This window comes from Saccostrea cucullata, unplaced genomic scaffold, assembly GCF_032062105.1.
Source record: "Saccostrea cucullata isolate Sc308-1 unplaced genomic scaffold, CSIRO_AGI_Scuc_v1 ctg10870, whole genome shotgun sequence".
NCBI lineage: Eukaryota > Metazoa > Mollusca > Bivalvia > Ostreida > Ostreidae > Saccostrea > Saccostrea cuccullata.
The window spans coordinates 3,888-18,213 of NW_026924097.1; the positions used below are offsets into that span (position 1 = coordinate 3,888).

General features: G+C 33.6%; 1 protein-coding gene across 2 annotated transcripts; it reads left to right on the top strand.

Annotated features, from left to right (window-relative positions):
• Positions 1 to 392: 392 nt before the first annotated feature.
• Positions 393 to 13,467, top strand: LOC134265691 (uncharacterized). 2 transcript variants are annotated; one of them, XM_062747911.1, is made up of 5 exons: positions 393 to 540; positions 643 to 741; positions 822 to 935; positions 12,286 to 12,403; positions 12,496 to 13,467. In XM_062747911.1, the coding sequence occupies exons 1-5, from the start codon at positions 534 to 536 to the stop codon at positions 12,914 to 12,916; spliced, it is 759 nt and encodes a 252-aa protein (XP_062603895.1). In that variant the 5' UTR covers positions 393 to 533; the 3' UTR covers positions 12,917 to 13,467. The 2 variants fall into 2 exon arrangements, with proteins under 2 accessions (XP_062603895.1, XP_062603894.1); XM_062747910.1 differs by lacking the exon at positions 393 to 540 and having other exon boundaries at positions 580 to 741.
• Positions 13,468 to 14,326: the final 859 nt, after the last annotated feature.

Genomic DNA, 14,326 nt, shown 5'->3' on the forward strand with positions numbered 1-14,326 from the left:
AAAAAAAAAAAAAAAAAAAAACTATGAAACTCCTCCTAACTCGTTGATTAAATTTTGCAGTTGTGTATTCTGAATAATGATAATTATTCTTTAATTTAAACTATTCAGATTCGAATTTATCGCTGCAATATTTTACCAATTACGGTCATAATATGATACAAAATGTAAAAAAAAAAATATATGACAGAAGTCTTTGATCGTATATGATGATTTAAATTTATTTGGTATCATTAAAAGGTAATATAACTTTCGAAGTTCAGGAAGTAGAAGAATATGAAGTATCCTTAAGTAAGCAGACATTAAAACTCAGACTAAAGATCAATCGTGAAAATATTTTTCCCAGTAATCAGTTGAATTTCAATACTAAACATTTATTTCCTTTGTTGTTAGTATGTAATGGATCCTTAGGAAAGAGACATGAGTTTTGTAAGAGACCAATTCAACTAAAAGATATCATTTCCATCTTAGAAGAGATAATACAGTATTTACCACCAGGGCAAAAATACGCAATAGGAAACTTTCTCAATACATCCATGGAAGGTATTTTTGTTGAGAGAGAAGAAAGAATCACAAAATATGTATGTGTATATTATATTAACTACCATAAAACAGGCATGAATTTTATGTTTTCTCTTTACAAAGAAATCCCTCAGCCGACAGTGTGCATGGTGCAAAGAGGAGGATCGCATACAGAATACGTCGCCTGTAATAATTCTTTTGAGAATGGTTGCAGAGACTTGGGTATGTTTATTCTGACCTACTCTAAATACATATACAAAGCGTGAAATGAATTAGTTTTTTAAAATTCTCTTGGTTTTCAGAAAAGCCCTCTAATCTCAAGACGATTATCTCCCTTACTCCTACAAGTGACAGCGGCTCTACAATTTCTAACTATGTAGAACACAGCAATCGAAGTGTAAAAAGCAATGGAAATGGTAAACTAAAGTCACTTTTATCATAATGGTAAAAGGTATATACGAGGTTTCTTCGTCATAATGTGTTTACTTTATGTCATATTACAATTATTTGACCAGTTCCGAATAAGAAACGGATTCGGCGGTGCTATAAAAATATACGAGACATTATTTCAAAAGTTTTTTGTCAAGGTAGTTCAATAACTTGTGGAATTAAATATTGTCTCATAAAAGTACACCCCCCCCCCCAAAAAAAAAATTTGCAAGTTAACATAGGTGTCCATTTTACCAGCTTCGAATAAGCCGACAAGTTCCGAATACTTTAGCAGTACCCATTCAATTCACTCCTAAATTAAAAAAAATATACTTACCATACATCATCCATTGGCATGCCTTAGAAAAGTTAAATAATTGCTTACCAATAAATTATTTGTATTTCCAAAGGATAAAGAGAAACTAGGGGTACTGTGAACACAGAGCTCACTTTGATGATACCCCACGCGTCCTATATGATTATTATGATTAAGTCCATGTTTTACTCTGGGAGACCCGAAATACTAGTAAGTGTCTGATCAAAAAGTAAAATAAGAGGTCACATGTACAATGGCACAATGTAATAAGAAATCTTATTCAGTGTAATGGAGAAGGATGTGGAGATAACGAACAATATTCAATCTCAAAGTCCATAAAACAATACAAAATAGGAGAAGAGCAAACATCAGAGGTGGGATCAGGTACTATGGAGGAGTGAGCATCCCCTGCTGACCGGTCACACCCGCCGTGTGCTCCTTGTCATGATCAGGAAATAACGAAAAATGCGTCGTCAATTCAGTATATAAATAATTGACTAACAAATGGGATAAGAGATGGATATACCCTTCAATATTAGAAAAAATGTAGTGCTATGGGATCCCAAATTATGTGCCAGATCAAAAAATAAAATAAAAAGGTATACTTTGGCACTATTCGGCGAAGATTCTGTGAAAATCTCATTAAATTCTGTGAAGCCTCATAAATTTTCATTCAGTGGTTGAAGAGGAGTTGTGGATAAGAAACCCAGATAGCATGACTATGTTGGGCCAACATTTGTAAAAGGTTGTATGGTTGGCGTTGGGGGAGCAACGTTGGGCCAACGTTGGACCAATGTTACCAAGTCAACCTTCTTGACCATGACAGAATTCCTATGTTGGCCCAACGTTGGTCCAACGTAAGCAACTTCCATTCACTTTAGTTCCCAAGGAAGGAAGGATCCTGGTGTTGGTCCAACGTTGGACCAATGTTTATAATACACCCTTAAAGAAAAGTGTATTTACAAGTTGGTAGTAGTATGTTGGCCCAACGTTGGCCCGATGTTTGTAATACACCCTTAAAGAATGTGTCTTATCAAGTTGGTAGTAATATGTTGGCCCAACGTTGGCCCATTGTTAGTAATACACCCTTAAAGAAAATGTCTTATCAAGTTGGTAGTATTATGTTGGCCCAACGTTGGCTCATTGTTTCTAATACACCCTTAAAGAACGTGTCCTATCAAGTTGGTAGTAGTATGTTGGCTCAACATTGGCACAATAATTGTAATACACACAAGCGTTATTTTGTTTAGGTGTTTAAAAGATGGGATATTTATATAGGGCCAACGTAGGCCCAATTATTATACTGCCAATTAATTGATGGTGTCAATTTTATAATAAGCTGCTGAGATTTACGTTGGGACAACGTTGGCACATTCTGAAATAATTAAGAGGACTTTCTATGTCCATGCTTATCATTGGATGACTGCTCTTGTTTAGATATGATATTTTCAACATTTTAATTTTGCACTTAAGTGATCACAGCACCAAAGAGTGTTTTATTCTATTTTTTGTATTGTGTTTATGATTATTTTTATTTGTAATAAACCAGATAGCAGAACATCGTTAGCCCAATCTTACATTATGGTTGTATTATCTATGTTGGGTTACCTTTATTGGGCCAACAATGGCCCAACGTGGAATATCGATAGCTGGTTATGTATAATGGTGCGCTAATGTTGGGCTAACTGTTCGCATTATATCATAAAATTATTATCATGAGAGAAAATATTTGTTTGGGGATTGGCATCGGCCCAACGTTGGCCCAATATACCATGAATCTGACTGAGCATCATGGGTAGACAACAACCGGGCTACTTGTAATATCCGCGCCATTTTTAATCTGACACGAGCGAGCGTAATGAGACTGATACCTTGCATATCTGCATCCACTTTGTAAGTATTTATAATATGTTTGCCTCGGCACAGCTGAATTAACGTTTAGTTTTTAAACGACATCATGTACAAATCTGCGCAAAGCAGACACGGGGAAGTGCAGAGGCCAGATGCTGTTGGGTCAACACTGTACCCCAGATGGCATGCTAACATTGGGCCAACGTTGGGCCAATGTAATCAGTTACATCGGGCCAATGTTGGCCAATGACATTGACCCAATTTAAGTTTGCTCATCGGCCCAATGTTGGCCCGATATGTTGGGCCAAAGTTGGCCCAGTGTAGAGTGTTATTTCTACAGATATTGGCCCAACGTTGCGCCAACATTGGCCCCATGAATGCGACATTGTTTGACAAACGTCAATTGGAACATTGGGCCGATGTTGGCAAATGATGTTGGTCCAGTGTCATTTTGCTCCTTGGCCCAGTGTTGGCCCGATATTTTGGACCAACATTGGGCCAATGTGTATAAACATTCAATTGTTACAAATCTGTATATTAACAAATCTGATCGTCTCTACAATCAAAAATAAATCTACAACCAATCCTACTTGAAAGTACAAGCTAGCTAAAATGAATTTACAAGGCTTGTTAAAATTCTTATAATTTATCAAAACAAAGTAAATTATCAGTGATTAAATGTTTTGTTTTTATACAAGAAAAATAAATTAAAGTATAAAATAACAAATGTGTTTTAATACAGTTAAAACAATAAATAATTTGCCCCTTATTTAGATTGAAATGTGTGACTAGTAAAATACATTTCCGAAGTCTACCACTTAATTTACTTATATACACTTAAGGTCGAGCACATGATCAAACATTTTGAAAATGTTGAACTTTTTGAAGTTAAAACTAAATTTATTCAGTACTAAACATAAATTGGGTTCTTTCAATTAAAATTTGTTCAGTGTAACGACTTTTCTATACATGTATTTTATATGGGGCAACATTGAATCAAAATCGTTGTGATGATGATGATGATCAAGCGTAGAAATGTTATGCATAAATGCCTTCATCATGCAAGCTAATCACTTAATCACACCATAAAACAAAAAAGACGGTTATTCCGTAATTGACACCTTAAACATATAGTGATATACTTGTAAATTTAATCGTATGTTTACTCTTTACTGAGAAAAGTAACAAATGTATTAAGTACCAAATACTACAATTTTAGTGCCACTGGAGATTCTAAAAAGACATTCAGAACACAATCAAAGAATAGCTAAGGTATGCCAAGGACAGGGATGGGGGAGGAAGAAACGGACAGAGAAGAAAAGAAGGGGTAGGAGGAGACTCAGGAGAGAGAAGAGAAGACTTAAGAGAGGGATCAGATGGAAAGTGGCAGTGCCTAGCTTTTTTCTGTTATATACTGTGACAAACCTGTAGTTCTACCCTTTTCTGTGTCTGTTTGTCGGTTACAAACACGATGCCAGAAACATTTTTTGTGTAAGTAAACAAAATGACGGGATTCATTTTAGTATTATTTTAAGAACAGGGGGGCTTTGTTTATTCGTTGGACCTGCTTATACCTGCAATTTACTGAACTTGTGCATACATTTACATCAGAGAGGGAGTATACAGTCATGTAACCCTACATGTATCACTTGAAGTGAGCATCAACTTTTATTTCTTTATTAATGTTTTCTTCATGCACTGAGCAATAAAATACTAGTATGTTATAATTTAATTTTATATTTTGATTTCTTTTTCCTCAGTTTTTTAATCAATGCTATGAGATATATATTGAGAATATGTATTAAACTATTAATCTAGCATATATAGAAAGTATTAAAGGGCTTTTACCATTAAACTGTACTACAAAACTAGTATAACCTTAATATATGTATTTGTTTGTCAATTTTGAGGACAAATGGCCAACCAGTGAAGAGCAAATGAGTTGTCATGATGGAGAGCCAATAAGATACAAACTAACGTTGGCCCAAAAATGAGGTTTGCCTAATATTGAAAGAATAAGTGGCCCAACAATGGCTCAATAATATCCGTTCGTTGGTCCAGCAATAAGCCAACAAGTTGGTTTGATTAAGGGCCGATGAGCAAATTACCGTTGGCCCAACATTAATTGCTTACAATGGCCCAAATGTACAAAAATGACGTTTGCCCAACATTGAAAAAATACATTGGCCCGACAGTGGCCCAATATTAACTGTTACATTGGCCCAACAATAAGCCAACAAGTTGGTTTGATTAAGGGCCGATGAGCAAATTACCGTTGGCCCAACATTAACTGCTTACAATGGCCCAATTGTACAAAAATGACGTTTGCCCAATATTGAAATAATACATTGGCCCAACAGTGGCCCAATATTAACTGTTACATTGGCCCAACAATAAGCCAACACGTTGGTTTGATTAAGGGCCGATGAGCAAATTACCGATGGCCCAATGTTGAATACAAACGGTGGCCCAACATAAGGAGCATTGTTGGCCCAACAAAGGTCCAATAACAATCTGCTATCTTGGAATGGGCACCCCCAAGCGTATCAGACGGACGGACGGACATACAGACGGATGGATGAACATATATCTCATCACTATATACCCGTTCCCCCTGCTTTTCAAGCTGGAGTATAATTAGTCATGTTTACAATGAAAAAAACAATGAAGAATGAATTAATAGTGTTTAAAATGGGTATTTGGAATTAGTAAAATGACAACACGAAAATATTCTCATATCTTCCATTGTTTTTATAAAAATATTTATTTTAGACAATTTTTAGCTCTACTGGTCTATGACCAGAAGAGCTTATGCGATAGTAAGGTGCCCGTCGTCCGTCTGTCTAGCTGTCTGTCCGTCTGTCTGTAAACAATTTTTCAAAATGCTACTCCTTCTACAGTTTTGGTCTGATTTCAATATAACTTGGCACATAAGAAGAGTACACTAAGATACACAATTTAGTGCATCAGTTTTTGATTTCGATGAACGGTGTTGCCAAGGTTACTTAAAATAGAAATTTCTGTGAAAATCCTTTAAAACGCTACTCTTCCTACAGTTTTGGTCTGATTTCAATATTACTTGGCACACAAGTAGAGTACACTGAGATTCATAATTTAGTGCAACGGTTTTTCGATATCGATGAACGGTGTTGCCATGGTTACTAAAAATTTAAAATTTCTGTGTAATTCCTTCACAACTCTACTTCTACTACAGTTTTGATATGATTTCAATTAAATTTGGCATACAAGTAGACTACACTAAGATACAGTGGAGCCTCATTTATCCGGACGCTTTGGTTCCTACTTAATTTGTTCGGATATGTGAAGCGTTCGGATACCTGAATCATCAGTTAAACAAGACAAAATAACGTTTAAAAATTCCGTGCCGATAAAAATCGTCCGGATACTGAAGCATGCCGATATCTGGCGTTCGAATATCTTAAGGTCCACTGTACTTAATTCTATAATTGCTGCCTGTTGTAAAAGTTCAAATCCAAATGCTACTTATAGTTTGTTATACGTACAGACCAGTAGAGCTATAGTCTCATCAGGGACTTCTGGTTAGCATTTGTTGAAATACTTTTCAAACTTATTTTTGATACCTGGAATGTTGTTTTATGTGAAAAATTAGAGTCTCTACAGAGGTTTTTCTGCATTCTTACGCGATTTGTTTCAATGGTAAATGTATGTTGACTCTTTCAATTACGATAACGAAACCGAACTGAAGGCAAAAAATCAAAACTTCGCATAATTCAAACACTAATAAATAAGCCTTCTTATCATAGGTATCAATTTATTTTTTACACCGTTGAATGAATTAATGATCAGCTCTTAAATTAATAATTATTCGGAACTGGTCAAAATTTGGAACTGGCCAAACGACTGTATATCAAAATTTGGAAAAAATACAACAATGAATTATTATTATCTTGTGAAAACGACATAATATAATAAGTCGTTTTCACAAGATAATATCTCGTTTTCACAAGATATTATCTCGTTTTCATAAGATAATATCTCGTTTTCACAAGATATTATGTCGTTTTCACATGATATTATGTTGTTTTCACACGATATTATGTTGTTTTCACAAGATAATTATGTCGTTTTCACAAGATAATTTTTTTCTGGTATTTAAAAAAAAAATAATTGCGTGTCCTAAATATACCACCGTATAATACCGTATTTTATAAGTGGATAATTTAGCGAGACGCAAATTTAGCGATTTGTCCTTAAAATTGGTATTTTATTTTTAGCGAAATGTAATTTTAGCGATTTAAAGCTCTCAAAAGAAGCTATTTAAGGAATCACTGTCTAGATAGTATAGTATGCCAGGGCATCAACAATAGTGGGAAACATGGAATAATTTGCATAACGGTTTTTTTATGTTAAATTATCCCATGTTTCCCACTATTGTTGATGTCCATGGCATAGTCTCATAACTAGACAGTGATTTCGTATATTTTCATTTTTACTTGAAATAACAATCTTTGAATAAATCAAAATACCGTCTAAATTACTAGATTTGAAATGCACGAGGCAGTCCATGTTATTTTCCATTGCCTCGTTCCATGACGTCAAATTTTACATTAAAAAATAATTCCATAAAAACAAGAAACAAATTTAATGACTGTTTATAGTTACTGTAGTCAAATTTCAACATTTATCAAATAAACAACAAATAAACAACAAAATAATGTTAAATTATGATCAAAGCAATCTTGTTAACGTTAATCATATATGTGACCTAGATTTAGGTTTTCGGAAGCACAAACAAGTGTATAGGCCCTAGCTAGGATACTTCTCCGCCGTCATATTAAATGCAGTGTTGCAGTTGATGAAACGAGAGTTGGTCAGGAAACCGATTTGTGTGGATGTTAAAATAGCAGAGGAAGTTGAGTTGCTTACGAAGTCGGATGGTAATGACTGAGGGACGATGTCTGTATCAGATTATGGAGTGTGGCTGTGCCGTTTTCTCCTCGTGCTCAAGATAGGCTGTTTACGGAAGTGGAGTACTCGGCCTCGCTGATAATGGAAAGCGTTGCGCTAGTGACTTGCTTTTGATCCGAAGATAATTCATTATTTATTATGTTTGTATAAAAGATATAACATATCTAATTACTTAGTAAACAGTTAAATTTATACGCCACTCATATATACACGCAAGTTAACATTTGACCTTTCAGTAGTGTTGCAATAGAGAAAAATACATACCAAGGTATTAAGAAGAAATTAACAAGATGGACTTTTGTAGTGTTCATCATAGAGAAAATAATTGGAAATGGAAATATTACAAACAAAGCGCAATTAAGTTTTGGCGATATTCAATTTTGGCGATCTTGGCATCCAAGCCAACAATGCCAAAATTCAATCTTCCTACAAATTCTGCATATACGGTAATAGAAATAAGTGATCGGGGGTTCGGGTCTCTTTACATGCATCGCGTCAATCCTTAGATATTTCTTCTTAAAGACAATAGAAGTGCAAGTAACAGGTCTCTTGCATATGACCTTAGAATCATACTTTGTCACGGTAGGCATTGGAATACTAAAAAACCTTCACCGCTCACTTATTGTAAGTGCTGATTATAGTTTATAAATGTGAAGCTCTTCACTGGTATTTTGTGAGGTACCTGCATATGAGTGAAAAACGCTTGCAAGAGAATTCTCTTAAAATAACAATTAATAAATTATTTTTTTATCTATCACTTTAATTGCCACAATCATAATTACGTGTACAAGTATGCATCTACAAAATTTTCCTTTGAAATTTTTATTATATAGTAGAGCTCACTTTGAAATGAATGTTAGATATGATTTTGATAAATTTAAAAAATTTCTATTTTCCTAACATTTTGAAAATCATTTCACCTGCAATATTTCTTTTGAGTTTCGTTGCAGAAAACTATGTATGTTTATCATTTTACATCTACCCTAAATACTCAAACCATGATTATAACTCATATTTTTGTAAACAAAAATATTTTTATTTCTCTTGGATTACAAAAAGTCATCTAAAATCAAGATTATAATCAATCTTAATCCTAGCAGTGGTAACAGTTCTTTCATTTCTAACTTTATAGACCATAGCAATTTTATCTTAAAATTTAAGGAATGAAGCTTATTTCAATTTATATTATCCGATATACATGTAAAACTTGGGGTAGTTTACGCTTTATAAACTGCGAAGCGTAAACTTCCCAAGTTTTGTTATATCGTATAATATACAATTATGGACTGTTTAGAAGGGAAACATCACCAAGCGCCCTCGGGTGACAACCCTACTCAGACCTGATGATTGGTGATGTCTCCCGTCTAAACAGTCCATAATAGTTTTATTATCCTGAAGAATCTTCATTGTCATTTGAAGGGAGATAACAGTTGTCACCCTGCGCTTGAGGGAGACATCACGAGTTGTCTCCCTGCACGTGACCTGCTCTAAACCAATCAGATTGACTGTATAATTCTGAAGGATAATAATATAAGTTGAAATAAGCTTCATTCCTTATAATTTAATTTCAGTGTAGACAATGAGACAATTTTCCTCCAAATATTGAGCATTATTTTAAAAGTAACGTCAAGCGGAGTAAGACTTACGTTTTTGACGTAACTCATTGTGAAGGCAACTTATGTTATACGAAATAGATAAAAATCTTTTATCCAATAAAATAACGTGTTACAACTAAAATTAAATTATTTTTAAAAAAAAGTAACTTACATGTTGCCCTTTCGGAGTTTCTTCCAGAAATTCAAGTTTGCCGCAAAAGCTTAGTGCGAATCTTCTTGAAACAGAGACAATTGTACAAACCAATTATAATAGGAGAGGGATACCAATTTGTGGGAAGAAAAAAGGGGAAAGAGAAAGAATTTTTCTCTTTATTTTGTTATTTGATACATGTAGCACCATCAGATGTAGAGTGTACGTGAATTTTTTCTTGACACTTTACACAAAAGTTGGTGTAGTCTGTACATGGAATTTTGCAATGACGTTGTTCACTTTGTACATTTTCGTATTGGCCGATAGCGGTCGTCAATTTACACTAATGTTATGTGTGTAAAATGTACAGCATTTTTTAACGAAACTCAATGACAAGTTACACTTGAAACAAAAAGTGTACAAAGTGTACAGCGTCATTGCAAATTTCCATGTACACTCTACACCAACTTTTGGGTAAAGTGTCTCGAAAAGTTTCACATACACTCTACATCCAAATGTAGTATCTAGTAACAAAACAAGAAAACATTGATGTAACCATCAATTGTGGCCCGGGAAATAAATAAAGTAAACAATGGAAATGAGTCTTGATCATCAAACCGCTTCGATATGTCTCAGAAAGGCATGCGTCTAAATATGGAGACGATAATCGAGAATATTTTGAAAACTTCGTCGGATAAATTCGAACAAAAACGATACCCTTTTAAACTTGATCATTCCTCAAGTTAATTTTAGCTGTATAAAGTATAAACTGAAGCCAGACACATGCATCACCCATTTTCAATAATGTATTTCACTTTATGAATATAAAACCAGAACTGTGTACAGTACGTTTTTATTGCGATAAGTAAAATTCGATGTTCTAAAAAAGGAGACCTGTAGTTTTTTCGATTGTAAATGATAAGGAACTTTATTTATTAAATATAAAAAACACACATATTTTTACATATTCACTTAATGCTTATAGCTTGATCTGTTTAACCATATTTGTTTTAACAAATTAATTAACTTTTAATAAAAGAGTAATTTTGTACTGTACATGAATGCATTATATTATATATATATATATATATATATATATATATATATATATATATATATATATATATATATATATATATATATATATATATATATATATATATATATATATATATATGTGTGGATTTATGAACAATTGTGTGACATTGTGATACTTATTTTTACAGATATACATTTATTTATACTTTAAAATCATCTTTTTAATATACCCCGTATTTTAGTATTTTATTCTATATGCTAAAAATTTTGATAACACAAGTACAATTTTTGCTCTCATAATATTTTCAGATGTTTTTGGCGCAATTTTATTGCATGACGTTGCCTCTCAATTTTTATGTTTTTATGCATTTAAATAAACACGACTGATGAAGGCCGGTAACACGGTTGAAATATTTCGAAAAGTGTTTTAAAGTTTTTTATTATATATAGATATATATATATATATATATATATATATATATATATATAGAGAGAGAGAGAGAGAGAGAGAGAGAGAGAGAGAGAGAGAGAGAGAGAGAGAGAGAGATCTATATGTAAAGTGTGATGTCTTAATATCAAAAATGCAGTTATAAATAATTCTTTCTGCTTATTCGATTCAACTTACCAAAAGAGCTTGGAAGCATTTTTTACGTTCAAGTCTCGTACTTTTCAAGAGGTACCAATGTGGGGGAAGACAAAAGGGGAAAGAGGAAGAATTTTTCTCTTTATTTTGTTACTTGATACTATCTTTAGATGTAGAGTGTACGTGAAACATTTCTAGACACTTTACACAAAAGTTGGTGTAGAGTGTACATGGAAATTTGCAATGACGCTGTACACTTTGTACACTTTTTCGTTTCAAGTGTAACTTGTCATTGAGTTTTGTTGAAAATGCTGTAAACTTTACACACTTAACATTAGTGTATATTGACGGCCGCTATCGGCCATCGTAAGATTCCGTGTCGCGGTCTGCAAAGGCACGATCAAGAACTCTCACTGTTTCATGGCCGTAAGTGCCAATAACAAGTCTTAATTTGGAGCTCTTCACTAACATTTTGTAAGGTCCTTGCATATGACTGAAAACTTTTAGAAAGACAATTTTCAAAAAGCAAATAATCAATCTTATTTTCTTTTGATCGGTTGAAGAGGCTAATCGTCAAAATAATAATTGTACTACATGTACTATACATCTGCGAAAGTCCCTCTGCTTCGAACCCTCCAAGTAAGAAACAGTTCCTTCTTCTGCGACTCAAGAGCAGAAATTCGAACCACCGCACCACGTGGGCAACTCTAACAGATATTTGTAAAACTAGTTCCCCTTAAATTTCCTCCAGAAAATGAAGCATCCTGATTACTGAGGATCATTGTGTATGTTTCTTTAATTAAATTTATTTTATGCTGAGTGTTGTTCATGGATTGATACTATATTGTTCCAGCTTCTGATCATGATTGTTCCTGGCACACAGTTTTGAAAGTATACAAATACCATCTTCTTGCTTTGGGTGGAGTGTTATCAACCCTCATGATTATCATCGACTTAACGTGCATCTATTGGTAATCAATTTCTGCTGCATAGACTTTCTCTGATATTTAATCAGTATAAAGGAAATTCATTTAAAAAATATTATTAAGTTCATCTATTGTAGGTGTGTGAAATACAAGGTTAAGAACAAACTTCAATCAACGAGAAAGGGGGAAATTCAAGAGATCTCTTGCAGACCGATCACAGAGGCAATGGCACGAATCTATAGAAATATGAACTTCGATGGAAATTCAAATTATGATCTGGTATCAAATAGGAAAAATGCAACAAAAACTTATATATTTTACAAAGAAATTGACTCTGCACACTACGATAAAGGATTCTTTAGACTAATTACTGAAAGTGGTAATTATGATTCTGCTTGGTCCAATATCTGTTCCACTCAAGTAACCCATGATGTAGAGTATGATCTAGTACGCAACGTTGGCAATCTGAAAGTCCCAGAAGAAGAGATTTACAGCAAACAGATACTTGACCCCGAAGACTTCAATACGCAACCAGAAACAAGTGCAAAAGAAAAATAATCTGATTATCCAAACGTTCCTCCATACATCACACTTGTTCAATTCAAAAATAAATCTGAAAGAACAATAGCTAATGTATCCCTTTGTGAAGTGTCTAATCAAGATCAACTCCAAGACAGAGAATCAAACATGAACAAAAATTGTAAAGCAGAAATAAACACAAAGTAACACAGCCAGGATGGGAAAAATGATAACTGCAAATCAGAAATTGTTGAATAACAGAAGGGTAAAAAGGACGAAATCATGACGTCTTTATAAGATAGGAAAAGAACCGTTGTTTTTCGGTGGAAAACAAAACTGAAAAGAGCTGTATAAACTTCTTTCTGCTTTTTTCATCTAAAAATACAATGAATACGTTAACGCATTGTGAAACAATGAGATATATATATATTAGTTTGATTTTGTATGAATTCGAATTTTGCTCTCAATGAATTTGTTAGCATTTGTTTATGTTAACAGTTTTGTGTTTTTTAGAAGATCTTACCAAATAGCATCTCACATCTGACGTTTAGAGGTTTGTGATTGCTCTGTCTAAAAAATTGTATTGTTTAATGGAATTTTGAGCTTGAGTACTGTTCGTTATCTTCATTTATTACACCTCTATTAATGTTTCCCTAAATAACATTATATCGATAGATATGACATTCCCTAGAAATCGTTATGAATGGACAAATTCCGGTGCGTTAGTCAATTGAGCTAATACCTGCTTCGAAATCTAATTCCCCGTTATTCGTAATACTTTTACTTTTACATTGATGTGATATGTGAATGGACTAATCCCCGTGTGTTAGTTAAGGGAGCTAATTCCTGCTTTGAAATCAAGCTATCTGAATCCTCTAAATTTTACGTTTGTATCGTTATACTTAACAGTTTAAAAGTATTATCATTGCGGGAGTTAGCAAGATTCAATTTTCCAAAGGCAAGGACTATGTAGCCTCGGGAAATAGTTTTGGCCTTGCGAAACTGGAATATTGCTAACTCCCTCAATGATATACTTTAAATGCATATTAATATTTCACAATAAAAATCATTGCTATTAAGACCATTTCACTGGTAAGATTTCATTCCATAATGTGTTTTCTTGAAAACAAAAAAGTTTCCAAGGAATGTTTATGATACTCCCCTGCTGGAAAAGAGGGAGGGTATATAGCGATCGGGATGTCTGTCCGTCCCTCTGTTATGCTTTGGGGATCCATCTCTTATCCAAAACTCCTTTTATACCACTGATAGAAATTTAATGAAACTTTCACTGAATCTTTATTATATAGTGCCATTGTTCAACTCTTTTTTTTTACTTTTTGATCCATATCTTCATAATAATCCTTACAAACAGAGATGCATTGCTGATTTCACCAAATGTTCTACCAAATTCTTAACTTTACTCCTTGAAAAATATTCACTGCTGTAGTA